The sequence below is a fragment of the Orbicella faveolata genome, unplaced genomic scaffold, assembly GCF_042242905.1.
Source record: "Orbicella faveolata isolate gen_17 unplaced genomic scaffold, um_ofav_v1 contig_2, whole genome shotgun sequence".
NCBI lineage: Eukaryota > Metazoa > Cnidaria > Anthozoa > Scleractinia > Merulinidae > Orbicella > Orbicella faveolata.
This window is the reverse complement of record NW_028301547.1, coordinates 22,979,043-23,006,321: the sequence shown is the minus strand read 5'-3', so window position 1 is coordinate 23,006,321 and position 27,279 is coordinate 22,979,043. Positions and strand designations below refer to the sequence as shown.

General features: G+C 39.6%; 5 protein-coding genes across 5 annotated transcripts; 4 read left to right on the top strand and 1 right to left on the bottom strand.

Annotated features, from left to right (window-relative positions):
• The first annotated feature begins 488 nt into the window (after window positions 1-488).
• Window positions 489-14,510, top strand: LOC110054928 (ubiquitin carboxyl-terminal hydrolase 31-like). Its single transcript, XM_020761301.2, has 9 exons — window positions 489-1,438; window positions 4,508-5,082; window positions 5,422-5,533; window positions 6,322-6,431; window positions 7,859-7,939; window positions 8,922-9,054; window positions 9,872-9,994; window positions 10,584-11,070; window positions 12,187-14,510. Exons 1-9 carry the CDS (start codon window positions 683-685, stop codon window positions 12,291-12,293), a joined length of 2,484 nt encoding a protein of 827 aa, XP_020616960.2. The 5' UTR covers window positions 489-682; the 3' UTR covers window positions 12,294-14,510.
• Window positions 14,511-16,448: 1,938 nt separating this feature from the next.
• LOC149112517 (actin CyI, cytoplasmic-like) lies at window positions 16,449-17,813 on the bottom strand. Its single transcript, XM_089289402.1, has 3 exons — window positions 17,676-17,813; window positions 17,493-17,604; window positions 16,449-17,227 (listed from the first exon to the last, which is right to left on the bottom strand). Exons 1-3 carry the CDS (start codon window positions 17,796-17,798, stop codon window positions 16,464-16,466), a joined length of 999 nt encoding a protein of 332 aa, XP_089145528.1. The 5' UTR covers window positions 17,799-17,813; the 3' UTR covers window positions 16,449-16,463.
• Window positions 17,814-18,040: 227 nt separating this feature from the next.
• LOC149112516 (protein CFDP2-like) lies at window positions 18,041-18,598 on the top strand. Its single transcript, XM_089289337.1, has one exon. The coding sequence runs from the start codon at window positions 18,041-18,043 to the stop codon at window positions 18,596-18,598; it is 558 nt and encodes a 185-aa protein (XP_089145463.1).
• A 1,783-nt stretch (window positions 18,599-20,381) lies between these two features.
• LOC149112515 (uncharacterized) lies at window positions 20,382-20,741 on the top strand. Its single transcript, XM_089289336.1, has one exon. The coding sequence runs from the start codon at window positions 20,382-20,384 to the stop codon at window positions 20,739-20,741; it is 360 nt and encodes a 119-aa protein (XP_089145462.1).
• A 3,089-nt stretch (window positions 20,742-23,830) lies between these two features.
• LOC149112514 (uncharacterized) lies at window positions 23,831-25,177 on the top strand. Its single transcript, XM_089290385.1, has one exon. The coding sequence runs from the start codon at window positions 23,908-23,910 to the stop codon at window positions 24,850-24,852; it is 945 nt and encodes a 314-aa protein (XP_089146511.1). The 5' UTR covers window positions 23,831-23,907; the 3' UTR covers window positions 24,853-25,177.
• Window positions 25,178-27,279: the final 2,102 nt, after the last annotated feature.

Genomic DNA, 27,279 nt, shown 5'->3' with positions numbered 1-27,279 from the left:
GTGTTTGTCTCATTTTAGCTTTCATTTGTTGAGACCAATAGAATAAGGCTTTCTGAAAGAATTTTATGGTAAATATAATATATATACATACATATTTCTATTTCCTATGACGAGCTTTTTGTACTGAAAATCCTAGAAAGATTCCTCTAATAGAACACCTATCAAACTTTTACATAGTGCGGATAGCATCGACAAATATTCCGAGTCCTATAGGGCAACTACCCTCCCCTGCCCCCCAAGTTGACGCTGCCACCACCCACCACCACGCCCTCTGGCTACAGCCAGTGGCCCATACTATACTGTAATCCTCGTTTTCAAATTCCAGATTTTTTGACATTTACTTCGCTATTTCGCGAGTTCCAATATTCCATGTTTTTATTCTTGTTTCCTCCTCCCTTTATTACTTCCTGTAGCCCAAATCCACGCGTTTGTCTCTAACTTTATACTATCCATGGTTACGTACGCTTATATCCTAGTGACGTCAGTGTACGCATGCTCTATATTTGTTTTTCGGCATTCATGACCGATGACATGTTAAAGTGATGCGAAAAATAAGTTGGAAGAAATTTTCAAGACTTTATGGTGCGAAATACCTGAGTTAACATTGTCAGCATTAGCTAGATCTTGATGTGAGATAAGGAACTGTGCTCAGTGAATTTATCCGTGAGCAGCTCCGGCAGAAATGTTTCATAATCGTTCAGCGAGCCTTGGTGAACTGCACGGAGGTCAAGGTGCTCACGAGACAATTGATGGGGAGGAGGCGACTTTGGAGCGGTCCAAGAGCTCAAGACATTTAACGAAGAAAAAGAGTTTCAAGTTCGGCTCCAGAGATTTTGTCGGAGGAAGGAAATTGGTGAGGAGACCTTCTATGAAGTCTGTATCGAACATGGTTCAAAAACTTATGATTCGTATGTCTGCTGTGCAATTTCCTTCGAATTCTGCATACTCGACGAGTTCGATCGGAAAATTGGACGAGAATGCGTCGTACAAGAAGAAGAATTTCGATGCGGCGGAGGAAACTGCTTCGAAGATTCGGAGAAGTAAGTCTGCTGAGGTACTCAATGTGTCTGGTTTGAAAAATCATGGCAACACTTGTTTTATGAACGCGACTATCCAGTGCCTCGCTCATACTGATTTATTGGCCGAGTACTTCGTTATGGATCAGTATAAAGAAGATTTAAAACTTCGCAAAGGGCAAATCAAGAAGTTTGGAACTCGCGGTGAAGTGACGGAGAAACTAGCGTTGTTACTCAAGAGTTTGTGGTCAAGTCAGTATAATTCGCAAATTAGTAGCGATTTCAAGTCGATCGTTGGAAAATATGGAGTTCAGTACCGAGGTTATGCACAACACGATGCTCAGGAGTTTTTGCTTTGGCTCTTGGACAAAGTTCACGAAGATCTGAATCGAGCAACCAAGCGAAAGTACAAAGCTAACAAGGTGAGAAGCAATCAAAAAACCTAGGTCTATTTTTACGAGTGAACTACGAGTGTCGATCAAATTACCTGCCAAGTGTCATGCAATGAATTTTCATTTCCAGTGACGTTTTGTTCACGATAGTTGGCTAAACAACTTCGTGTTTTTCTTTTTAATAGTACCGTGTTTTCACAATTTGTGTGAGATTTATTGATTTGAGCCTGTGGTCAGATAACATCTCCATGTTTTGGCTTTTTACCAATAGTTAGGATAAGATGTACAGTACTATTTTGTAATTCTAACCCGCGCATTAATGCCCGACATCGCGTGTCCAATATTAAGACGATCCCGAAGCAGATAGCGAATTGGAAATATTTTTTGCAAGAAATCTGAGATATTTGCTGTTGTGAATTTAAATATGTTTTGTTAAAGAGACGAGCATTTGATATCGTTTACTTTGAACGTGTAAAACATTATTAGTCCACTACTAGTAAGCTTACTTTCTGATCTAACTAAATTTTAAGCCATTTTGAGGCTAGAAAAATCAAAGTTGGGGGACGTTTCTGTCTAAAATAGCTCTCTTCCCTTTGACCCTTTGACAAGAAAATTTCAAGTTGTTGGTCTGTCTTCCGTAACAAAACAGCGGAAGCACAAAGAATTTAAAATATGTCTTTTCATTGATCCACTTTGGATTTCAAATGGATGGTGTTTGAACTTAGAATAATATTCACGGTCGTGTATTTCGTTTGTGCACCCCATGCTGAGTTATAAAATAATGGGCGACAGCTTGAATGAAACAAAATGGTCCACTCTGGTCTGTGTGATTAGATTTATCAATGTTCGTTTCCATTGTCGAAGAATTATATCATTAGCACTGCTTAAGGATGTGAAATTATCGGCGTTTTGTCATCGACGAACATGATTTTCATGAAGTTATTTTTAGCTGTGTCTTTGAGGAAAAATAGTATTATCTCTGGTGTGTGGATAATTGTATGGAGTTGTTTTTCAATATCTGTCAAATATCGACCTCTCTAGAATGATCTCAAAATGAACAGTGTATTGTTAGATTACCTAACTTGATTTACATGCATGATACTGAATGTAGTTTACAGTTGTTTGTTTGCATGTTCAATGGGGCTTGATTTCTCCAGCTTCTATTTTGAATTCAAGCATCTGATAATTTGCATTGTGTTCCTTTCCCTAATTTGTTTCTTTTTCTCTTTTTTATTTCACATTTAGAACATGATTGTTCACATAAATTATGTACCCTGTAAATGACAAAAGTTTCATTCACTTTCAGTTGATATTAATACAACTTGACTAAAGACGCATAATTCTAAGGCTGGAACTGCACCGCATATCCATATACCATTTCACGGTTTCTGACGCCACCTTATTTGGAGGGGGAAGGGGGGGGGGGGGGGAGCAAACACTGCAAAAGTTACAGTAAATCTATGGGGAAAAACTTGAGTTCTAAACTATTTGTGAATTAAAACTAAAGATACTTATTAAAAGAATTTACTGATTGCATTTGAGGGAAAAAGCCTCGCTAGAAAAGCCACAATTGAGGTTTTCATTTTTGCATACCTTTGACTGTAAAACTGAGTCGTGATTAGCAGGAAAATCTGGAGACATTTGTGTGAAAAACTGAAAGTGCAATTCCTTGCCTCACGGCAAATCTACATGTACATTCTGTAAATTTGACCAAAAAAAAAAACCTCAAAATACTCAGAAAGTCAATCACTTTCAACTTGTTGGGCATCAAACTTTTAACTTTTCTCATAAATTTACTGCAATTTTCGCTGTCTGCTTCCCAAGCAAGATGGTGCCAGAAACCATGAAAAGGTCTATTTTCCTTGGTACTTTTTCATGATACATTTTTAGGGTTATCAAAAGTAGCTGGCCGCCAACAGTAGTTACTGCATATTTCATGATCTCAGCCAGCTTTTCAGATGGGCTATTTACCTGATTCTTAGAAAAAGATGAAAAAAACTGCTTAAAAAATAAAAGGAGGTAATGGGATTTATAGTATCACAGTATTGCTATATTCCCCAAACTGTGGGATGCAGCTTTTTTAATGTGCACTGTATTTGCTATTTATCGCTCTTTGAGGTATGTATGAAATTTGCAAATAAATTATTTGTTATTTTGCTTAAATGCCAAACTATGCAATTATACTGAGGTGTTGATAATTCTTGGCATGCCGAAGAATATTAGGGCCTTTTGAAGTTACAGTTTGTTATGGATTTTCATCATAGGGGTATTTGAAGAATGTGTTTACAGGCACCCCTAATGTCCTCCCCTTTCCCTTTGAGCAGATTTCAAGATTAGAAGATGGTATCTGCAAAATTCAAAACGTCACTGTAGCTTGAAAGAAACTAACCCTTAGATTCCATTTAAAAACTTGTCCAAAAAAGTAAACAAAAGTTTTCAAGTGTTCCACTGCTATTCATAGCCTGCTTTTGGAGTCAAGTTACTTGTGGGGCAAATATTGTAAAAGTAAACAGTTTGTAATCTAAAATATGTTTTCAAAACACAGCCATAAATGTTCTATAATACTGTCACTAACAATTACTAAATTGTTTGAAGAGGTAGTTTCTTTGAAAAACATTTCAGAATAAAAACTAGCAGTAAAAAACGACGTTTCGGTCTCTCTGAGATCATTTTCAAGTTGAAGAAAAAACGAATAAAATATACATATACAACTGTATAAGAACAAATTAGGGTGCGAGAATATCAAATGATAAAATATGTAAATACAAGCGCTAAAATGTAAGTGTTAAAATAATAAAATACTATTAAAAAAAACAGTCAGATTCAATCTGTGCAAAGTTATTTATATAGGTTTTTTTTTTATAGTATTTTATTATTTTAACACTTACATTTTAGCGCTTGTATTTACATATTTTATCGTTTGACATTCTCACGCCCTAATTTGTACTTATATATGTATGTTTCATTCGTTTTTTCTTCAACTTGAAAATGATCTCAGAGAGATCGAAACGTTGTTTTTTACCGCTAGGTTTTATTCTGAAAAGTTTGAGGAGGTGCCAGGCTTTTGCTTAAGCAGTTTTTGAAATTTTGTAATTTCAGGAAAGTTCAGGAAGATCAGATGACACCATTGCTTTGGAGGCTCTTGCTAATCACACACGCTGCAATGACAGCTTTGTTCTGGATTTATTCCAAGCTCAGTATCGATCATCACTCAAATGTCCCAGGTGCCATCAACAGTCTACAACATTTGATCCATTTCTGTGTCTCTCACTGCCCATCCCACAACGGGAAACCCGCCCCATCATAGTCACCACAGTGTTTGTAAATTCATCCAGAGTTCCACTTCGTATTGGTGTCAGCGTACCCTTGCATGGAACAATTGCTGACCTGCGGAATGTGGTGTCTGATATGACAGGCATCAAACAAGAATCTTTGATCCTCACAGAACTTTACTATGATGGATTTCACAGAACATTTCATGATAAGCAATCTTTGAGCATTGTTCATGAAGGGGACAATATTTATGCATTTGAAGCTCCAAGTGGGCTTTTCCCTGAGATGGATGCAGATGTCCAGACACCTGTCATGGCAGATAACAGTGGACCAATTCAAGACACCATTCTTATCCTTGTGGCAAACTGTCAGGGCCCAGCAAAAACTTCATCAAGTAAAAGGTAACATATAAAAATAATTATAGGGCTTCCACATAGGGTAACTTGCTGCTGAGGTGGAGTTGCCATGCATCTTGAAAGTTCTTGAAATTTAAGATCATAAGATATTCAAGGCCTTGAAAGTTTTGAAAAGGTGTTTTAAAATCCCTGTAATTATTATTTTGTTGTTTTCAAAAATAAAAGGTAAATAATAATTACATGTACATTTAAAAATGTGGTATTTTCATGACAAATGTTTTGTTAAATTAGATGGATGTCCTTGAATGCAGAATTTGTCCTGTTTGCAACTGGACACACTGAACTTTATGTTCACCGTTAAAGAATTCTGTTTTACTGTTTCAGATTTGGTCTTCCCTTCATAGTGAGAGTTCTCAGGGAACTGAGCTATGAAAGACTGCATGCAGCAATCTTGAAAGCCATGGCAAGGATTCTGTTGGATAATGTTTCATCGCAGGTAAGGAAACGAGCTGGAGGAATAACAGGGTTTTCAATAAGTTTTGAAATAGCCATCTGAGGTAACTAAAGTAGGCAGCAAACTGATGAATTTTTTTAACAATTTGAGTGAAAATACAGACAAAGTAAGCAGCGGTAAGACATAAATTCTGACAAAGTAGGCGGCGAGTTTCGCCGGTTGCCGGCTTCTAATGAAACCCCTGGAATAAGAAATTAAGTTTAACTGTTGATGGTTTGTTCTTGTAGCATGCCCATTAATAAAATGCTTTCATTGAATGTCTGGGCTTTGCAGTGCAAATCAGTAGAGTGTGAACATATTTGAGTTATTGATGTGTTTTGATTATTCTATCAAGAGGGAAAACCACAGGTACAAAACCTTAAAATGGTTAATTGTCAAAGGCATGTGGTTTAATTTACGATCTTGCACCACAAAGTGAAATCTACCTAATGTGTTCTATGAATCACCTTTTGGATTTGCAGAGCAAGTGTTTGACTATTAAGATTTGGTGACAAATGTCTGATTTCGGTGACTCTAACAGTACCATACAAGGCCTGAAGTGTTGTAAGGTCTGTGTTAAGTTGGATACATTGTATCAAATTATAATATTATGATAAGTATTTTCTTGATACCCAGTCAACAAGTCAAGACAAAGCACATGAATGCACAGTGGTTACTGCTTGGGCACCAATCACCTTATCCAACCACTGTTATTTGTCCTTTCCATTTACATAGTCTGTACAAGGAGATTATAGTATTGATGTATTGCTTCAAATTAATTGTTGCTTTAGGTTAAGAAGCAAAGGTTGCTGTTTCGACTGCGTGTAGTCAATGGCTTGCCTGGGAAGAGTGCTCTGTCTCCAGAAGTTGATCATCCTTTGTATCAGGCTACTGTGGACAAGTAAGTGGTTCTGTTTGTGCCGCAATTGAGCAAGAACAAGACCAGTAGACTGGAAACATGTAGAGCATTTTCACGTGACATCATCAAATTCTCAAATCCAAAACTAATGAGCCACCAAAGTTTTCATTGTAATTAGGCATAAGAGGTGCTAATTTTACATCTGTTTAAAACTTTCCAGCTCAATAGCGTCTTTCATTTGGAAACCAGCGCATTTTGAATTTCAGAGTAATGATGGTGTGTGACATAAAGCTGTGATTGCGTTTGCAGAAAAATATGTATTTATCTCACAATTTTTAGCCATTTAAGACGTTAAAGTATTTGGAAAAGTGCTTAATTAATTGTTTGTTTGTGTGCTCAGTGCAGTCAATCAGTTGCTTAGATAGCCAAAGTAAGTTCCAGATGTTGGTTTCACTGTATTGGTGTCCCACAAAGGAACACCTTAAACCTGGAGAGCTGTCTTCTTTATTTATCTTCTATAATATCACAATTTCTTGACTTTATCCACTGAATGGTTTTCAATTATGTTTTTTATTGCGTGACAGTGAAAATGCTCTATAGCATAGAGCTCTATATGTAATCAGCTGTTTAAAGCCCAAGGGTTTCATTACCATTTTTAGCAGGAGGACAACTGGTTTTCACCATCGGCCAAAACTTTTGGTTTAAACCTCTTGATAAGATTAGCTTTCCTCTTGATGGTCAAACCATGCAGGCAAAATCATCCTCTCTCCCAGTCAATTTGCCCTTATTGAAACCCCTAAAAGCTATTAAATGGCTTATGTGGCCAGAGCCAGTTACTGTAGTTATGTAGCAAGTGACTATAAGGTACCCTGACGATTCAATTTAGTACCCTCCTCCTCTTAAATGCCCTTTTTAATAAGCTCTCCCCATTGAGTGCCATTGCATTAATAAATGCCCCCCTCCTTCCAATAGGCACCCCGATAGCTAAAGTAACATGGGGAATTGACATAGAACAGACTGATCAGGTCAATTCTGAGGTCTGCCATCTCAGCTGAACGTAATGTTCACTGAACATGATGACTATCAGAGCCCCCATTGTTACAGATCATGAATTCAATTATTAGTTTTGTTTTGTTTTGTTTTGTTGTGTTTTTTTTTCCGCTCATTTAAGTGTTGTATCACATTTTGGGTGTATATGCTAAAAACAAAATAAGTGCCCCTGAATAAGTCCCCTCCCTTGAACTACCAGATGTAAATTATTGTCCCAGGAACTAAATCAAATGTAAATTAAATACTACTGCAGCTAAGGTGGCGTAAGCAAGCCGGTAAAATGTGATGTACTGTAAAATTTTTCATCATGAGGTTCTCATATTCTATTGCATAACCATGTTAGGTACTGATCAGTGATTGTCATTAAAATTACATATACTGTATGTTACGTGAATATGATATGCATTGTTGTGCTATAGGGCACTCATGTCTTGTGGATCAGGCAGTGGACCTCAACATATCAAGATGATTGCTGAATGGGATCCAGAGACAAGAGTGAGGTAAATCTGGAATTAAATGTATTATTTTACTTTACCATGTTATGGTAACAAAATTTATATATCAACTAATGGTGCAAAGGGCCTGTGATGTAGTACAGGCTGTCTGCATGCATTGCATGCCTATATAACACAGTACATGCGGTTGAAGCTCTTGTAAGCGTCCACCTCAGAAATTCGAAAAAGTGGTCGTAACTAGAGTTGGTCGCTAAGTTAGAAGAATGAGCTCTCCTAAGCGACCGCATGGTAAATCAATAGAGGGTGGCCGCTGATGGGAGCTTCAGAAACTCATTAATAATTCATAAAGAAAAAGCAAAAGAAATCAATGTTTGATGAGTGTCTTTATATCTGATCTAGATATGGCTAAACTTTATGTTCAATTTTTTAGACCAAAATAACTATTAGCGCAGTGTGCAGTTTCATTAAAGTGTAGATTTATACGTAAAAGACTCTGAGTGGTCGCTTGCAAGAGCTTTAAAACATGAAGGAAAAGTCCAGTTGGGTAATCCCAAAAATAGTTGCAGTCGCTTACGAGAGCTTTTCACTACAATGTTTAAGTCACAGTTTAAATGGGATTTCACAAAGGTGGTCTTAACTAGAGCTGGTCGCTTACAAAAGTGGTCGCAAGGAGAGCTTCAATTGTATTGCTTTTATATCATTTTGCATTTTTCATGGCCATGTATTGTGACTTTGAAAAAAGAAAACTAAATAAATTTTTCTTAGAACTTACAGGTCCATTTAAAACCTTAATTGTTTGCAACAAAACAGGTGCTAGTCATATTTTTACCATTAAGTGGGTTCATGGGCCTCCGATTGGTAGCAATGCAACATTCCAGCATTAATCAAATTTCTAGAACTCATAGTTTAGTGGTAGTCTCTTTGACAGTTTGGAGAAGAATTGCATGTAACATTTCAACCCTTATTTTTAAATACTGCTGAATTTGACAGTAATTTTAATATTCTCTTATTTGCACTCACTGTTTAGCTTTGTGAAGTCCAGTGTTTTGCAAGAAAGACCAGAGGAACACTGTAGTGTCCGTGAAGTGGAGTCACTGCATAACAGCTCACATAATGTTGAACTGGAAGATTGCTTTACGCTTTACACCAAAGAGGAGAAGGTATCAGACATATCAAACCTGCAATTTTAGGTGTAAAAAAAATTAACAAAATAGGGATGCAGAAGAAGAGCTCCATCAGAGCTCAAGAATACAGCAGTTTTCAGAGTGATTTGTAGTATTATGCTAGTCTGTGAGTTGTGTCAATAAATCCTGTTGGACAAAATATATTAATAATTATTGCCCTCTTGCAAAATGCAGACTTTTATTTTAAAAGATGAAACACTTTTTATTTCATATGCTGACTTAACTTTGGTTTTACAATCTTCGGATTCCCTTTGGTTTCTTTGCTAGTTGTATGCATTCAAAACCCTGCTAGAACTTTCCAGAAGTTTTACTGTACCAGTTTAAACAGGTTCTTGTAGATTGCATAGCAAGTCCCTTATCAGCTTTGTAATTGTGTCAGATTAAAAAATTTGTCTTGAATGTTTACTAGTGGTAGCTTGTTGTTTGTGGTTTCTTGTAGATTGCAAGGTGGTTTTAATGTGTTTTTCAACAAATCTATCAGGAAATTATATGACAAATGTCTGTCTTATGACAGTAAATTGACGATCAGAATATGGCTTATTTCTTCATTCAAATAGTCCTGAACCACTTTCTAGATAGTCCTACATATGTAACCATTATCCTACTCTGATAAAAATAGCGGCATTGTGCATGTATAGCGTGATGATGGTTTTCAGTTATTCTGGCTATACAGCACAGGCAAATGCTCATTTCAATCAGGATGAATTTTGTATTACCGAGTCTGAGGAGTTCACTGGAGGAAATACCACTTAGCTTAGACACAGCTAACCAAGCTTATGATATTTTTTTCTAGCTGGGCACTGAAGATGCTTGGCTTTGCCCTCGGTGCAAGAAACTACAACAAGGAACAGTGAAGAGGCTGAGTCTGTGGACTCTGCCAGAGGTGTTGGTGGTTCACATGAAGAGGTTCAGGCAGGTCAGTTGTTACATGGCACTTCATTCATCACTTTACTTGGTAGAGTACCTGGGCAGAAAGTGCCAGCCAGGGTTAAACACTAAACAATCATTTCTGAAATTTGTCTCCTGCGTGGAAGACGTGATGACGTAGTGTTTAGTGCATTAGATTCTGGATTGAGTCGTCTGGGTTCACTGAGGCCCTGACTTGGACTGGTATCTCCCATTTAGGGCGGGGAGGGGGGGAAGAGGGGATGTAACAATCAGTCGCTTCATGCTATTGAAATAGTAATGAAGCTCTGTCTTGACAAGTCACCTGGGGTGAAGGCAGTCTGTTCTCCAATGTTAACAGGAGTTACGTAGGTCTTAGTTAATCTCGAGAACAAGTTTAATTTCTTTGCACCCTTAAGGGATCTTCAATGTTTATTGTTCAATCCAAATTAGCGCAAACATGAAAACTTCTCATCAGCTCTCAATCGAAACATATCACTAGGCAGCTTTACCTCAGAGCAAACAACAAATCGATTCTCTCAATGAAACATCGTTGAATTTCGAGTACTACAAAGCAAAATGAGTGATCAATAAAACGCAGCATTTCATGTTTTCCCCAGACCTCTGCCGGCCGCACCAAACTCCACACTCTGGTGGACTTTCCACTGACGGGCTTAGACATGAATGCACACTTAGAACCCCGCAACAAAAGGTCCTCTCCAGACTCCCACTCCTTAGGATGGGGTACGTGGCGGCGTCACCGCGCAAATTCCGTCAGTGGGTGTGAGGAAAACCTATATGACCTGTACGCTGTGTGTAACCACACTGGAGGAATGACAGGCGGGCACTACACGGCGTACTGCAAGAATCCTGTTGACGCCACGTGGTACCTGTTTGACGACATGCGCGTGGAGAGGATAAGTGAGCGTCAGATTGTCACCAAGGCAGCGTATCTTTTGTTTTACGCCCGGCGTAACGTCGGGTCGTCTTCGGCGTCCGAGTCTTCTTCGGGTTCCGACCACTGGGCTTGGAGAATGCCGCAATTTTCGTACGAATCTGTGCTCAGTTCTCGCGATGAACTCACAAAAAAAGAGGAGAGTGCGACAGGTAAGACTTCAATTTTTTTTCTTTGTTGTTATTGTTTGTTCTCGTATACAAGTGAAAAAATATATGATCTTTCATATGTTCACTTGTAATCTTCACCATCTACGGGTATATTACGAACTCACAACGTGGCCATCTCCCAGATGGCTTGATAGCTCAGTTGGTAGAGCACTGCATCGGTATCACAGAGGTCATGGGTTCGAATCCCGTTCAGGCCTGAATTCTTTCAGGCTTAAATTTCACAACTGCTTAAGTGTGCATGTCTTCATGTCTGTTCTCGTGTTCAACAAAGTATCTGCGTTCTGACATTTTCAATTTAAAAGAGCTCAGTCACGGTATTTTGAGTTGTTTTGGCCACGTGCAAAATTACCTTTAAGAGATGGAAAAACACCAAAGAGAAAATAATTAACCATAAAGGAACAAGGAGAAGACTGCCACGGATTACAAACGACGAACTTTAGGTTAAACTTTTCAAGATGCACAAACCGTGACGTAGCTCGTTTAAGTTGCAATAACTTTTCTACCTGTAGTTGTTGTCAAATTTTAACTGATTGAAAAATTCCCCATTTCGTGACCTCTTGTATGTAGAGTGATCTCTTTTCAGTTGTTGTTGTATGTTGTATTTCTGCGCACTTCTCATGGCTAGCTTACAGCGTAAGAGTCTAATTACCGATCTTAGCCAGCTAACTCTCTTCCATTGTCATTTAGGAAATGACGATTGTTGATTTGTTCTAATGGAACAGCTTCGAACAACTGTAAGACCGTTTAGACGTTGTAAATAAGGGGCCATGTCGCAACATGCTAAAATCGTTTTCTGCAATGCGAAAAAACCCTTTGAATAAGGAAATAATCGTGTAAAAAGAACAAATACAAAATGACAAAGATGGTTGTAATTTGAATAGATTTAAACGGATTACAGAAGAACCATTTGTAAAATTGAGGGTATATCTATTCATCACATGGCCCCTTTATCGTTGAAGAATCTAACTAATCTTAGTGCTGACGCTGATCCGCATCGCATTTCTCCTCAAAGTCACACTCTCAGGTCTTGAGAATGTGGTAAATGATCATAATCAGGGGTTTTAAGGACTTAATAAGGATTTTTCTGTTACTTTGCAGGTAGACCTACAAGTCAGTCGTACAGTTCCCTGCCGCAAATCCACGCACACAATACAGCCAATAAATGGAGCAGTCGAGAAAACGTGATGACTGAATCGTGCGTGTAACTGGAACTGCTGGGGGACTGGGAACACTTGGTATCGTTTGGGATAGACAACAAAATGGCGTGTATTCGACATAAGCTTAGTCTCCTCCGAAGCCGTTTTCGGGATGTCACGCATCGTTCGAGCGTTGCGTGACTTCCGAAAAAACGGCTGTGGAGGAGACTAACATAAGCTCAAATATTGTTTCAAAGCAGAATTCGGAGGCCAGTGTATTGTCGTTTTTCAGGTACTATTAACTTAGGAACAAACCTGACGTGTGCTGTATTCTTGTTTTTAGACAATTACGAGCTTAGAATTCAACTCAAAATCTTGAGTCGTAATCAGTTTACAGTGATGAAAAGTCTTATCACTTGGGTGTTACCGCCATTTTGGAATGCGTCTATCCAAACACCGCCTTTAAAAAGCCCAGCCGAGATACTCGTAAAATGTACGTTGCAACAAGGTCTTTTTTGATCCTTGCATGGTTAAAGCCCGTAGAATTTCTGTCAGTTTAACCCAATTAATACGTAAACCTTCTGAAGCCCCAACGCGAGGATTAGATACCACGGTTTCCTTTGGGCAGAAAAAACAGAGTGCGTAATAAGTGATCAAGCCATAAGGCTATTTAGAGTAAGAGGTTGGAGGAAAGGTGGGAATTGGCGGTCGGGAGAAGACAATCAGTATGAGTAATCAAACGGTGACGAGTGAAATTAGGAAATAATTTCAAGCGCGTTTTGTCCAAATTCTAAAAGAACTACCGAGCGAAGGAAATTGTTGGAATTTTGACAAAACGCGAGTGATGTTATTCTTTATTTTACGAGTATACCATTTAATTACCTTTTAATATCATGGGTGGCAAATTACGCATACAATCGTGGGTTTTTTTATTTCTCTATTGTATCGAGAAAATTCGGGCCAAACATTGCCACGGCAATTTTGTAATTTCACACGTGAAATTAGAAGTTAATGCTGAAATTTCACGGCAAAAATAAGGAGTAATTTGTCACCCATTATATTACTTTCGTTAACAGGCGAGTAGGTTATCATTTCACTTGCTTCACAGGTCTAACGGAAAATACTTGTCACGTTGTGTCTCTCCTCCCCATTTCCCTCCTTTCTCCTCCCTATTTTCCTAGGAATACCGCAGTTTCTTGAAGCATCTTTCGTGCCTGTGCGCAAACTTGTATACGCAGGCTTCGATTTTGTACCAAAACGCTTTGTGTCTAGCAAGAGATACTCGTTCAGTCTGAAATATTTAATTCTCAAGAAAAATCTTAAAGGAACTACGTCACGGTTTGCGCCTTTTGAAAAACTTGGCCTAAATTTTTCAAGTTCATCGTTTGTAATCTTTGTTAATCTTCTCCATCCTTAGCCATCCTTGCTCCTTTATGATTTAAGCGGTAGAGCACTTTTTCCGTGTTAACATAGCCTTTATCTAAACACGAAGAGGGTTGGGAGAATTCGAGACAGTTATACAAACGTTTGCTTAACTTTCGAGATTCTCTAAGACCCCCGAGTGTTTAGATGAGGCTATGTAAACACGGAAAAAGTACTCTACTACTTTTATAAACTAATTCTCAAGAATACGCGCGAATCTGAAACGGCACAACCCTGTTTACATACTCTCATCTAAACACACCTATCGACCAATGAGAGCGCGCATAATAACTCAGTTATTGTATAATTGTTGTTATCTCCTTGGTGTTTTTCTATCTTAGTAAGCTACTATTTTCAGGTAATTTTGTGCGTGGCCAAAATAACTCAAAATACCGTGACTGAGCTCTTTTAATTTTAGTGAAACCTTTTCTCTTTTTGAAGGTTAAGGATTAAATTAGAGGAAAATACCTGGAACCTTGAAATGTCCGCAGAATGAATTTTGTTAAGTGCTTAGACAGAGTCGCGCATTAAAATGAATTAAACCGAATATTACGAGCTTTCGAATGGCAAAGTTATCAAGAGAAGTAACACTGTAAATAGTAAGTAGATTCGCGGTGTGGAGAATATTATTTGTTGAGGCTCAAAGCTCCAATAAAATGCCGCTATCTTTGTTAAGGCATTAGAAAACCCGAAACGGGTAACCTATTTTCTACAATTTTTGACGCAAAAATTAAAGCCAACAACAACAAAAAACACCGCCCTGCATTGTAAATAGTGCATGAAGCAAAGCACATTCAGAAGTTTGTAGCCCCTTCTGGTTGGCCAAATAAGATTTTGACTTGTAATAAAGTTATTTGTATAAGAGTTGTACTGTATAAGAGTTGTACTGAAGCAAGTAACGCATAGTTCCTCATCGACTTCTCTTCACCCACCGCTTGCTAGTTCCAGTTGAAGCCTTCCTGAAGTTAGCCACCGATCTCCATTTCTTCCTCTGGACTGCAAGCTGTATATCCCAAGCGTACCTGACTTAATGGTGAAGAAACGGTTCTTTCCATTGTGTTAGCCCGCTTTGCAGGCGCATATTTGCGCGCGAGTGCACATTTTCGTATTAGGCCGCTGTCTTGTATTTGGTAACTGTGGAGGGTTGGGGCAAGGGGAAATTTGCCCAGGGAGTAGACGGCATCGAAAGCCTGGTCTATCGAGCGTTCCGTTCCAAAAAAAAAAAAAAGCGCCTGCACTACAGGCTACATTGTGTCAGAGATTACCTCTTAAAAAGCTGAATTTGTTCAGTTCTTTCTCAGGCGTTACTTTTTTTTGTTTTGTTTTGATCTTTTGCCTGCAGAACACTACATGGTGTTTAAAGAAATACAGCCAATTAGAACACAGAAAGCCATTGTATACTTCACGGAATTACGCCCAACCTTCCCATCGTGCGCAGCGATCTTTTTCGTTTGATACTGTATTTAATATGGCATGGTGTAAAATAGTTTTACAACGTTTTCTTGTGATATACCATGGAATATCCCTCGTCACTTGTATTTTCTTGGTATACACGCGAGAATTTTATACCTTGCGACCCGTGAGATATTCCGTTGCATTACTAGTATGTATTTGTATATATTTGTGTTATTCTCTTGATATATTTTAGCAAAAAGTGTGAGAATATTACAATGGCTACCCTTACATACGTATGTTTCGCCCCTGCCAAGGGACTTTCAGAGGCCTTTCAGCTAACTCGTCAAACATCGCTGGCATTGTTAGAAACCTGCGGGCAGGCTTAAGGGTTCATACGCAGTTCCTATTGCAGGGCATATAATCTGACAGGTTTTGTGTAGCTTACACGAAGTGTAATCCACACTTTGTCTTCATCCGAGATATTTCTTTATTTATTTGTCTACGGGAGCTAAGCGCTTGTCACGTGTTCTGCTGAAACCAGGTTCCGGTTAGTGGTCGGATGAAGTCGGCCATATTGGTCGTGGCGTAGAAAGTTTCACTTTTTTCCCCTGCTTTCAGTTTTCAAGGTCGGTCGTGATAATTCAGTTTATCCTAATTACAACTAAAACTTGTAACCCATACATGTACGCACTGCGGACCTGTTTTTAAGAAGTACTTTCCTAGAACCTGCTTTTTATTTTGCCACAAGAGTACTTTTTATTATGTGTTCGAACGTGCCCTCTGGAGTCGGTAATTGCTTGCATATTACCAATCTCGTAAACAGGGTAGTCGTTTGTAAGTAATAATGAAACTGCCCGGGGGGGGGGGGAACTCCCATATAAAAGCCACGCCCACAAAACAGGATGTTGGTGTTCTTTCCAAAATTTCCGAAGAGCACCCCCGTCTTTTTTATATGGAAGTACCCCCCCCCGGTTGAAACTAATGCTAATGTTTGACTCGAAACTGTGAAAGGCTTACAGTGATATTTAACGCAGAAAGTAGTGACTTCACAAATTTCCCAACCCATAAACAGCCTTGCATCTCTCCATCACTGTTACACCACGGTACCTCCCTGGAATGACGTTTACTTTTCTTTCACCTGCGTTTTCGGAAAGCGCCGAGTGCATTTGAGCTTTGCAATGGCGCAGTTGATTAACTGCAGCTCAAAAATGCAGACAGATATAAATGATCCCCGAGAAATTTGATTTGATTTATTTATAGAAAGTTACAGAATTACCGATACCAGAAAAAAAGTACTTTAGCTTGGCGTATACACTTTCTTACGAATATTTCATCAGACGTACAAAATGTCCTCTCGAAAACAGCAAAATCGTGTCCGTATAAAATTCTTATTTCTCCGATTGAACTCAAATGTTAGTGTTTTTAAAAACATTTGCGGTGAACAACTGAGGGTCCTTCTTCGTCGTATTCTTGTTTGGAAATCAACATCTGTGGGAAGGTGGACAGCAAGGCTAAGATAGATCCTCCGATCCATACAGAGTATTTACGCTCAGGAGGAGCAATGATCTCGATCTTCATTGTGGGTGGAGCCAGGCCAGTGATTTCTTTCTGCATTCTGTCAGCGATTCCTGGGAACATACTGGAGCCCCCAGACAATACTATGTTGGCGTATAAGTCCTTACGGATGTCCTCGTCACACTTCATGATGGAATTGTAGGTGGACTCGTGGATGCCTGCAGCTTCGATTCCAAGGAAAGAGGGCTGAAACAGGGCCTCAGGATCCCTGAAGCGCTCGTTGTTAATAGTAACGACGGCACCGTCGGGAAGTTCGTAGATCTTTTCTATGGTGGAGCTTGAGCCAGCAGTCGTCATTTCTTTCTCGAAGTCGAGAGCAACATAGCAAAGTTTTTCTTTGATGTCACGCACGATCTCACGCTCGGCTGTGGTGGTGAAGGAGTAGCCACGCTCGGTCAGAATCTTCATGAGGTAGTCTGTCAAGTCCCTGCCGGCCAAGTAAGGACAAACGACGGCATCGGGAAGAACGTAGCCATCGTGGACGGGAACTGAGAAACTGACCCCATCACCGATGTCTACAACATTTCCTGTTATACGACCAGAGGCGTAAAGAGACAAAGCAGCCTGGACGGCAAGGAACACCGCTGGCGAATGGAAGGTCTCAAACATAACCTGCCCGATTAAAAAAAAGAACAAATTCACCTCGACTCCTTCTCGGTCCATAAACACGTAAAAAGACTGACTTGGCCAATATCAAGCCATCTTGACCGAACAAGCTTGGTCAATGCACAAATTTACATAATTCAAAATTACACTTAGACTTGGATACAATAGTATTCAAAAAGTCTTGTCGTTTTAGGACTTGGGACATTACAGTTGAACGTTGTGTTCAAATCAACAGCAAGAGTGATTCATCACTTGAGAGAAGTGTGTGTATCTGGGTCATCCTTTCTTTGTTAGCTTTTGGGTTTAGCGGAGCTTCTGTTAGCAGAACTGGGTGTTCCTCGGGAGCTACACACAGCTCGTTATAGAAGGCGTGATGCCAGACCTGAAATGAAGAAAATTCACAGTAGAGTAGTGTCCGAATATTCGATAATTAAAGCAGCAAATTTTGGTTACCTTCTCCATGTCATCCCAGTTGGTGATGATGCCATATTCCATGGGATATTTCAGAGTCAGAATGCCTCGCTTGTTCTGAGTTTCCTCGCCGACGTACGCGTCTTTCTGACCCATACCAACCATCACGCCCTGATGTCTTGGGCGACCAACGATGGAGGGAAACCCTACTCGAGGAGCATCATCTCCCGCAAAACCGGCCTTGCACGTACCGGAGCCATTATCCACAACTAAGGTAGCACATAAAAACAACTATTATTCAAGTCTATGCACCGACCAATGACGCTGACACCAATGAAAAAGACGGGTTCTATGAACCACTGCAACAGGTGTATGACAGGACACCTCGACATGATATCATAATAACTATGGGCGACTGGAATGCAAAGTTAGGGCACCAAATGGAGGGCGAAAACGGAGTGGTTGGTAAGCATGGTTTAGGAAGCGACAGATCTGATAATGGTGAGAGGTTCGTAGAGTTCTGTGCGGCCAACAACATGGCCATCATAACGACCATGTTCCCCCACAAAGACATCCATAAGTACACCTGGACCTCTCCAGATGGAAGAACAAGGAATCAAATTGACCACATAGCTGTTAATGGTATATTTAAGAGATCGGTACAGGACGCCAGGGCTTTCAGGGGAGCCGACATAGGAAGTGATCACAACCTGGTTGTTGGAAATATTCGATTGAAGCTAAGTGGGGTGGTTAGAAAGCAAGGCGAAACGACTGCACGGAAATATGAGCTGAGCAAGCTGAAGGTGCCTGAGATTAAACAAAGGTTTGTCTTAGAGCTTAAGAACAGATTTAGCTGCTTGACAGAAACTGAGTCAGATGAAACAGGAAACGATGACTCCCAGAATGCCGAAAGCGTCGAGGAGAAATGGTCGAACATCAAGAAGGCCTACAGCGAAACGGCATAGTCAGTTCTTGGTCATAGACAAAGGAAGAGCAAGACTTGAATAAGTGCAACAAGTTGGAGAAAAATGGACGAAAGAAGGAAATTGAAGGAGAAGATGGAAGAGACAAGATCAGAAAGGATAAGAGAAAGAAGGAGAATAGAATACAATGAGAAAAACAAGGAAGTAAAGAGAAGCTTGAGAGCAGACAAGAGGGAATGGGCAAATGCGCTTGCAAGGGAAGCCGAGGAGGCTGCAAGGAATGGCAACCTAAAAGCGGTGTACGAGGTAACGAAGACGTTATGCAACGACCGGCCACGAAGAATGAACATGGTGAAAGACCAGGATGGAAAGCTATTAACAACAGAAGAAGAGATCAGACATAGATGGTAAGAACATTTCGACAATGTCCTGAACCGGCCTGATCTAGTAGCCCCCGCAGTTGTCGACGATAGGCAGCCAAACGAAATAGATGTCAGCGACGAATGTATCACCCGACAGGAATTAAAGCAGGCTCTGAAGAACATGAAGAATGGCAAAGCAGCTGGAATGGATTCAATCACAGCAGAGCTACTGAAGGCTGACATAGAGACAACTGCGTGCCTCCTAGAAGACCTATTTCGCACGGTGTGGGAGACAGAGGAAATCCCGGAGGACTGGAATTGTGGTCTGATCGTTAAGCTTCCGAAAAATCAATCAATCAATCAATCCTTTATTTGTTAGAGCAGGTTTATAATTACAAGATTGAATGAACAATATTGAATCGGCAGCCAAAAGGCTGATGTGGACCTGCTTATAATAGTAAAATAACTAAGATAAAAATAAAACAATAATTAGAATTAAAATACCTTATTAACTTAATAATAAATAAAATCATCTGTCTTGTTTGAAATCAAAATGGCTTCTTTATGAAAAGAAAATTGGAGGATGTCTTTAGAAAAGGTAAACGGGCAAAGGGGGAACCTTACTGACTGCGGCAACTGGCGTGGAATAACATTGTTATCTGTACCAGCGAAAGTTATGGGAAGAGTAATTATTATTAGACTGCATGATGCAGTGGATGGGATGCTAAGGGAAGAACAGGCAGGTTTCAGAACTGGGCGAAGCACGACTGAACACATCTTTGTGCTGCGAAATGTCATCGAACAATCGCTGGAATGGAATGCAAGTCTGTATACCTGTTGTGTAGATTACGAGAAAGCATTTGATAGTGTCCACCGTGAAACACTGTGGAGGATAATGCAGTCTTATGGAATACCATCAAAATTCATAAGAATTGTCAAATTGTTTTACAGTAACACCAAGTGTGCAGTGATCGATGGAGCAGGCAAATCGGATTGGTTTACCGTGAAAGCAGGAGTGAAACAGGGTTGTGTAATGTCAGGGTTTCTCTTCCTGCTGGTAATAGATTGGATTATGTGTAGGACTACCGAGCAAGGTAATACAGGGATTCGATGGAAGATGATGCGACAGCTTGAAGACCTAGACTATGCCGATGACATTGCGCTCATTTCCAGCACATGGACGCAAGTAGAAACGAAGTTAGAAAGACTGGGGTGAAAGTACGGGTTTGAAGATAAACGTCGACAAAACGAAGGTGCTCAGACTCAATGCTAGGAGACAAGATCCTATAAAGATAAACGGCACTGACGTAGAGGATACAGACAGCTTTGTCTATCTAAGGGCCACTGTTAACAACTTGGGTGGTGCCGACCAGGACATTCGGAGTAGGTTAGGTAAAGCTAGAAGCGTTTTTCATCGACTTTCCAAGGTGTGGAGAACAGGTGAATTCCGCCGAGAAACTAAGATGAGGATCTTCAAGTCAAACATCATTGCTGTCCTGTTGTATGGATGCGAGACTTGGAGAATGACAAAAGCGGATGAAAAAAGGCTTGACACCTTTCTTCACAAATGCCTAAGGAGAATCTTGAAAGTCCATTGGCCCATGCGTGTGCCCACTGATGAAATTCGGAGAAGAGCGGTAATCGAAAAGATCAGTACACAAGTACGACGCAGGCGATGGAAGTGGATTGGTCATGTTCTGCGTATGGGACCAAACCGAAACCCACACGTGGCATTATCCTGGGCACCAAGTGGAAAAAGAAGTAGAGGACGGCCAAGGGAAACATGGCGGAGAACTGTGGAGAAGGAACGCGCTGAGCTGTGACTTACATCGTGGGCCGCAGCAGCAGCTGTGGCCAAAAATAGGGACAGATGGCGAGCATTGATCTCTGGCCCTATCCCCCACTCGGGGGCAAGGAATTAAGCAAGGTAGCGGCCATTTTACTGATATATATTATAGAGCGCGAATTCAGCAACAAAGTCAAGAGTCACCTGTGTAGATCCAAGTGTGTGAGGTTTTTGGCGGTTTGAAGACCATTATTTTTCCACCAACGCCGTTTCTAATTGGCTGCTTTTGATCATGTGACATAGTGACTAAATCAGAGTCTACCTTATGATCATTCACTCGTCTGAGTTGTTTTGTTGTGCGTTCATTTTTGATTTGTGTTTAGCTTGTTGATTGTACAACGGATTACTTCATCTTAACTTTCTAATCCCTTGTGAGACGAGTCCACAAAGAAATAACAAAGAGACAGAGAAACCTGAAAAGTCAAAGATTTGCTTCATTTTGGATGCGTAGTTGAAAAAAAAATTAAAGTCTACCCGTAGAATATCGAACTTTTTAGGCTGTTCCATACAAACTACACAGGATTCTTAAGTTGTCAGCCGGTATCTAATAATACTATCCCGGTGGTGCGTGATAATATAAGTAAACGAGCGTATATGCAGCAATTGTCCTTGTATATAGACTGAAAACAATAGTTTATTTGGGTCTGTTTACGACGCTTAGCCTAAGTTAAATTTCTCGAAATTTTGCGAGAGCGTATTAAACTGAAAACTTGCCTTCTAGAGCAGTTTTCAAATGAGTGTTTATAAAATCAAAACCAAACCAATCACTTACCAAACTCAGCCAATCTCAAACCAAAACCAAAGTAATTAATTATCTGATTACTTTCGACACTCAATTAAAAACCACTCTATTTCCCCCGGGGGGGGGGGGGGACTCCCATATATAAGGGACAGGGCTCTCGTCGGAAATTTTGAAAACTGACTCCTAAGAGAAACCAAGACCCTGTTTTGTGGGCGTGGCTTGAAATGTTTTTCACCCCTAAGAGGTACCAATTCTAAAACAACACATTATCTCCTGTCATATATTTTTTGGCTCATTACCCCACGAAAAGGTAGCTTAGAAGCTCCTTCTGGACCTTTTGAGGCTGAACACACTTAGACGTGCCAAACCGCATTTCTAACCCCTAAATGGAACGACGAGCACCTTCGTCCTTTTTTTTTTTTTGAAAGTACCCCCTGGGTCTATTTCTTTTGACGTCTGAACGCAAGCTACCTGAAAACTCGACGACAGGCGTTTTTCAGCGATCTCTCCTGAATCTGATGTTTTAAAAATATTCCTTTTGAATCGATAACTTGCCCAAATGCTTCTTTTTCCCTTTTGTCGATATATTAATATTCTTTCGTACAATTCTAGTGGCCTCTTACTAACCGAACGCAAGGGCTGTACTGGGGAATATTGATCCGTTGTTGTGGCAGTTCGGATCGACCGAGCTCAGCGAGGTCTGTACAAGAAAAGACGAGGACTAATAAACCCCAGTACGACTCTAACAAGTTAGGTTAGTAAGAAGTTTATTATATATGTGGCACTTGTTTGAATTTACCGGATTTCGAAAATACAAAAAATACACGGCTTAAAACCGTTTCGCTCCGTATGGTAAAATCCCGACCAAGAGAGAGGCAATCAGAATGCTCAGATTTACCTGAAAACTACTTTGTCATGTAATAAAGCAGCATAATGATAACAACACGAGCAACGAACAGTCGATCTCATTTCTGCATAGTTTGAGGCCCAAAATAATGATACAGTGTAATGTCATTTTTTCATTAGACCGAAAAAATGGTCGTTGTAGAGATGTTTGCCGTTGTAGCGGAGGTGGCCTTTAGTGACGGTTCGACTGAAAGCATATAAATATATATGTAACACTTTTTGAAAGATATATCAATAAAACAGATACCAAACAGAAACAGAGACCAACGGCGCGCGATACGGATCAGGTTTGTGACATTTTACAATAACAAAATGGCCAGGGGCTTTTTATATACTGTTAAGCTACCGTTCTTCCGTCGCTGATTAACTGGCCGTGGTCGAGAAGTTATTTTCAAAGTTATAATCAAATGCAAAACCCCAAATTATTTTCTCCTTTACCCACCCCCTACCCCTTTGCGCTCATAAATCTCTCGCGTCTTTTGTTTTGCTCGCGCGCTCGACCATGTTGCGAGAAAGAACACGAACAAACAAACAAATTGTGAACATGCCAAACAGATTATGAAAATGTAGTTTCTTGGTGTTGCCGATAGCGTGATCATCATATGACGAGAAACAAAAGATTGAAAATACAATAAGCAATTCTCAAACCACAGCAAAATAGCTAAGTAACAATAGTTTCCACAACACCGAGAAGTAAGAGGTTTAGTAATTTGCTGTGGTCAGTCAGCACACTGATACATTTTAAACTACAAAGGTTAAAGCAATAATATTTCCCCCACAAAAGAAGTTATTTTCAGTGAATTTCAAACGAATAACAATGGCTAAAGCCTTTTGTCAGTTGTCAGTTGAATTTTCGGGTATTTCAGTGTCAGTAATTTTTTCCGCCATTTGTGAGTTGTCAGTTAATTCCATCCAGACCTTCAGGTCGCGTTGTCATTCTGTACGTAGACTTTGAGCTACTTTGCAGATCGAAGATGGAACAAAACCAGAGCAGAAGGCGTGTTCACCAGTTCCTTGAAATTCTTGCCACTGGGACGAGCGTATCCAGATCACTGACAAGAAAACTCCCTGACCGTTCAAAACTTATGAAGCAAAGAAACAACATTCGTCAGACTGGCAAAGTCTCTTGAGGCCAAAGAAGCTGTGATTGACATTATTGAGTAAGAGATGCAGCTGGCTTGAATATCAACTGGTGTGAGGTGTCATTTTGCTTTTTATCAAAAATGACAAAAACTGCCCCTAAAATTATTAAATCAGCTGGGCGGGAATTGAAAAAACATTCGATGAGTTTTTTTTAGACCTAGCCCTCAATGAGATTAATCCATATTCAACGTAATTTCCGGAGTTTCAAGGCTTAAAAATAGTTTATCGTGTGTTTTTTTTAATTTCCGCCCAATAAGTGAAATCTTTATTTGTGGGGATTGGGCCGAGCATGGGTAGAGTATAGACGTGTTTTTGCTAGCTCCGCTCAAAATTCGTATATGGAGGCCTCTACATGGCAGAAAAAGGAGAAAAGTTCAGACGAAAAACTCATGTAGAGAGAACTGGGCCAACTTGGAGAAGTGTATCCAACTCGTCGGAAGAAGAATCCCTTTCACCGTTGGAGAAGAAAGCCAAAGTCAAGTTGCACATGTCTGACACGGTGCAATCGAGCGAAGAAGACGAAACCGCCGCTGCCGTGGAGTTGGCTAATTCTGTAATGCCGAAGCTAGACCTTGTTCTGCAGAAGTTAGACAACATGGAAAAGAAATTGGACATCCTTGAGGGTTTTGTGAAAGTGGTCGATGGAAAGGTTAACAAGTTACAGGATAAAGCTGAGCAGTTTGAAAGCTTCAGCAGGGACGCCACAACAAAACTGAAGGTGTTAGATGAAGGAATGTCGTTCGCAAATACAGAGATAGAAAATTTAAAGAAGAAAGTAAAGCTTCTGGAACAAACTATCCAAGAAAATACAGTAAACACCGAAAACAAATTCAAGGGAAAGATCGAGGCCTTAAGAAACGAGAAGTTGTATATGGAGGTGTATCAAAGACGGGAAAACCTTCGCTTCTACGGCATTGCTGAATCTTTCCACCTCTCAGAAGAAAATGTCAAAGAGGTGTTAATTGGCTTTATACAGAAGGAACTTAACATCAGCGAGGCGGATTCTTTTGAGTATCAACGAGTGCACCGCATTGGCAAGCGCGACCCATCGCAAGAAAAACCAAGACCAATAATCGCACGTTTTTTGCGATACTCCGACAGAGAGCGAGTCATGTCAAGTGCAAGAAAGCTGAAAGGAACTGGTTTCGGAATATTGCCAGACCTTCCGAAAGAAATTGTGGACCGCAGAAAGGAATTAATGCCTAAGTTCAAAAAAGCAAAAGAAGACGGAAAATCGGCGTTCTTCAAAAGATCAGAGCCGGACAAACTTTTTATTGAGGGTATACGAATCTTCTAATTTCTTTGGAACATAAACTCTCTATCTAGGTATTCATAACATGTAAGCCTCATTCACACTTGTTCTTAAAAATGGAGCTGCATGCGTGTCATCTAGTTAGCGTAATGCGTGCAAGACCTATTCCATTAGTAGCGCAATTAACAGCTTTTATCGCTGGCTACTGTTTTACATACATGTTCAATTGTAGTTGTAGGTGTTATAAATGTTTTTCTTTTGTTTCTTTTTCCTTTTCAATATTAATTAGTTTTACCTTTTTTTTGTTCAAGAGACATGCAAATTTTTTCATTAGCTCATCTACTAAAGATTACTATCTCATTCTCTGCAACTGCTCGCCTTTTCACTTAAATATGTCCTTAAAAAGTTACAAAACTTAATTTAAATTTTGGTATCCTATCCTTAAATGTTCGGGGGATAAGATCTTTTGATAAACGAAAAGCACTTTTTCATTGGTGTATGAAGGATAAAGCTGATATAATTTTTCTACAAGAGACCTACAGCACACCCGAGGTGGAAAACACCTGGAAATCCCAGTGGAGAGGAGACTTGTTTTTTTGTCATGGTTCTGAACACAGCAGAGGTGTCTTAACACTAGTCAAAGAAGGGCTTGACTGTAAATTTGAGGTATGTAAACAAGATAATCTAGGTCGGTATATCATTCTAAAAGGTCTTGTTCAAGGTCAATCTTTTTTATTTTTGAATATCTATGCGCCAAATAAGACCAACGAACAATGCATCTTTTACGACGAAATACAGAACGAATTCGACAAATTGGAAATTGACACTGATTGCAAAATAATAATAGGTGGTGACTTTAATGTTATCCGCGACCCAGATTTGGATGGATCGGGAGGATCTCCAAAATTGAAAGAATCGTCCAAAAAGATAGAAAATCTATGTTTTTCTCTTGACCTAATAGACATCTGGAGAATCAGAAACCCAAAATTAAAACGTTTCTCCTGGAGACAGAAAACTCCAATGATTCAACGGCGGTTAGATTATTGGTTGATATCAAATAATATACAGGAAGAGGTTGATAAGGTCGATATTATCCCTGCTATTAGATCTGACCATTCCGCCATTACGTTGCACATTAATGGTATAGAGAACTCAACCTATGGACCGTCTTTTTGGAAATTCAATGCAAGTTTGTCAGAAGATAAAGAATATGTAGACCTAATTAGAAACAAAATCGGTGAATGGGTAGACGAAAGTAGAGAAATCGAAGACCCGCGGGTTACCTGGGATTATTTAAAATATAAAATACGCTATGAAACGACTGGTTATAGTAAGAAGAAAGCAAAAGAGAGAAGGTCAGAGCTGGTAAATTTGGAAATTAGATTAAAAGAGTGTCAGCGAAAATGTGACGAACACCCAAGTGCTGAAAATCTCTGCGATTTAGAAGTTCTCAAATCAGAATACGAACGCCATTATGATTATATAACACAAGGAGCAATCATAAGATCTCGGGTGAGTTGGTATGAAGAGGGCGAAAAGAATAGCAAGTATTTTTTAAATTTAGAAAGTGCTAAAAAGAAAAAGACATGTATACGGAAATTATCCGTGGATAATGATTCATATATAACAGACCCAAAAGAAATAATGAAAGAGATTCATGATTTCTATGAAAAACTCTATGATAGAGACTCGTATAATTTAGGTGAGAACTCAATTGATCGTTTCCTTAATGAAGTGGATACTAAAAAATTGTCTGATGAAGAGAAAATGACTTTAGATAAACAACTTACTAGATCCGAACTGTACGAAGCATTGAAGACATTTCCGAAAAACAAAACACCTGGAAGTGACGGTTTAACTGTGGAATTTTACTTGGCGTTCTGGCACGTGATTGCAAAGTATCTCGAAAAGTCTCTAAACTTCTCTCACCAACACGGGCAACTATCAACTTCGCAAAAGCAGGCAATGATTACCCTATTGGAGAAAAAAGATAAAGATAGACGATTTATAAAGAACTGGCGACCTATCTCACTGATCAACGTAGATGTTAAAATTGCATCCAAAGCGTTTGCTAGAAGGCTGGAGCCAATCCTGCCAGAACTTATTCACCATAATCAAAATGGTTTTATCAAAGGAAGGTCTACACTTGATGCAGTTAGAACAATCGATGATTTACTTGAATTGGCAAAACTCACAAATACAACAGGTATTCTAATGGCAATTGACTTTGAAAAGGCATTTGATTCTCTGGACCATACATATCTATTTAAAGTATTGGAAAAATTCAATTTTGGACCGTATTTTTTACAATGGGTAAAAACATTTTATACAAACATATCCAGCTGTATCTTAAATAACGGCTTTACTACAGATCTTTTCTGTATCCATCGTGGTGTACGACAAGGTGACCCTCTATCACCTTTATTATTCATCTTAGCTTTGGAAGTTCTCGCATGTCAAATCAGGCAGGAT

Bases quoted from the DNA above. Each gene is read 5' to 3' on its own strand.
- LOC110054928 (XM_020761301.2), top strand. From the start codon at position 683: ATGTTTCATAATCGTTCAGCGAGCCTTGGTGAACTGCACGGAGGTCAA. The intron at 5,083-5,421 runs GTAACATATAAA...TTACTGTTTCAG, and splicing joins AAAACTTCATCAAGTAAAAG to ATTTGGTCTTCCCTTCATAG. The intron at 9,995-10,583 runs GTCAGTTGTTAC...TGTTTTCCCCAG, and splicing joins ACATGAAGAGGTTCAGGCAG to ACCTCTGCCGGCCGCACCAA.
- LOC149112517 (XM_089289402.1), bottom strand. From the start codon at position 17,798: ATGGTTGGTATGGGTCAGAAAGACGCGTACGTCGGCGAGGAAACTCAG. The intron at 17,605-17,675 runs GTAACCAAAATT...TCTTCATTTCAG, and splicing joins ACTGGGATGACATGGAGAAG to GTCTGGCATCACGCCTTCTA. The intron at 17,228-17,492 runs TACACACACTTC...TAATCGGGCAGG, and splicing joins CAAAGAAAGGATGACCCAGA to TTATGTTTGAGACCTTCCAT.
- LOC149112516 (XM_089289337.1), top strand. From the start codon at position 18,041: ATGGGCGACTGGAATGCAAAGTTAGGGCACCAAATGGAGGGCGAAAAC.
- LOC149112515 (XM_089289336.1), top strand. From the start codon at position 20,382: ATGAGGATCTTCAAGTCAAACATCATTGCTGTCCTGTTGTATGGATGC.
- LOC149112514 (XM_089290385.1), top strand. From the start codon at position 23,908: ATGGCAGAAAAAGGAGAAAAGTTCAGACGAAAAACTCATGTAGAGAGA.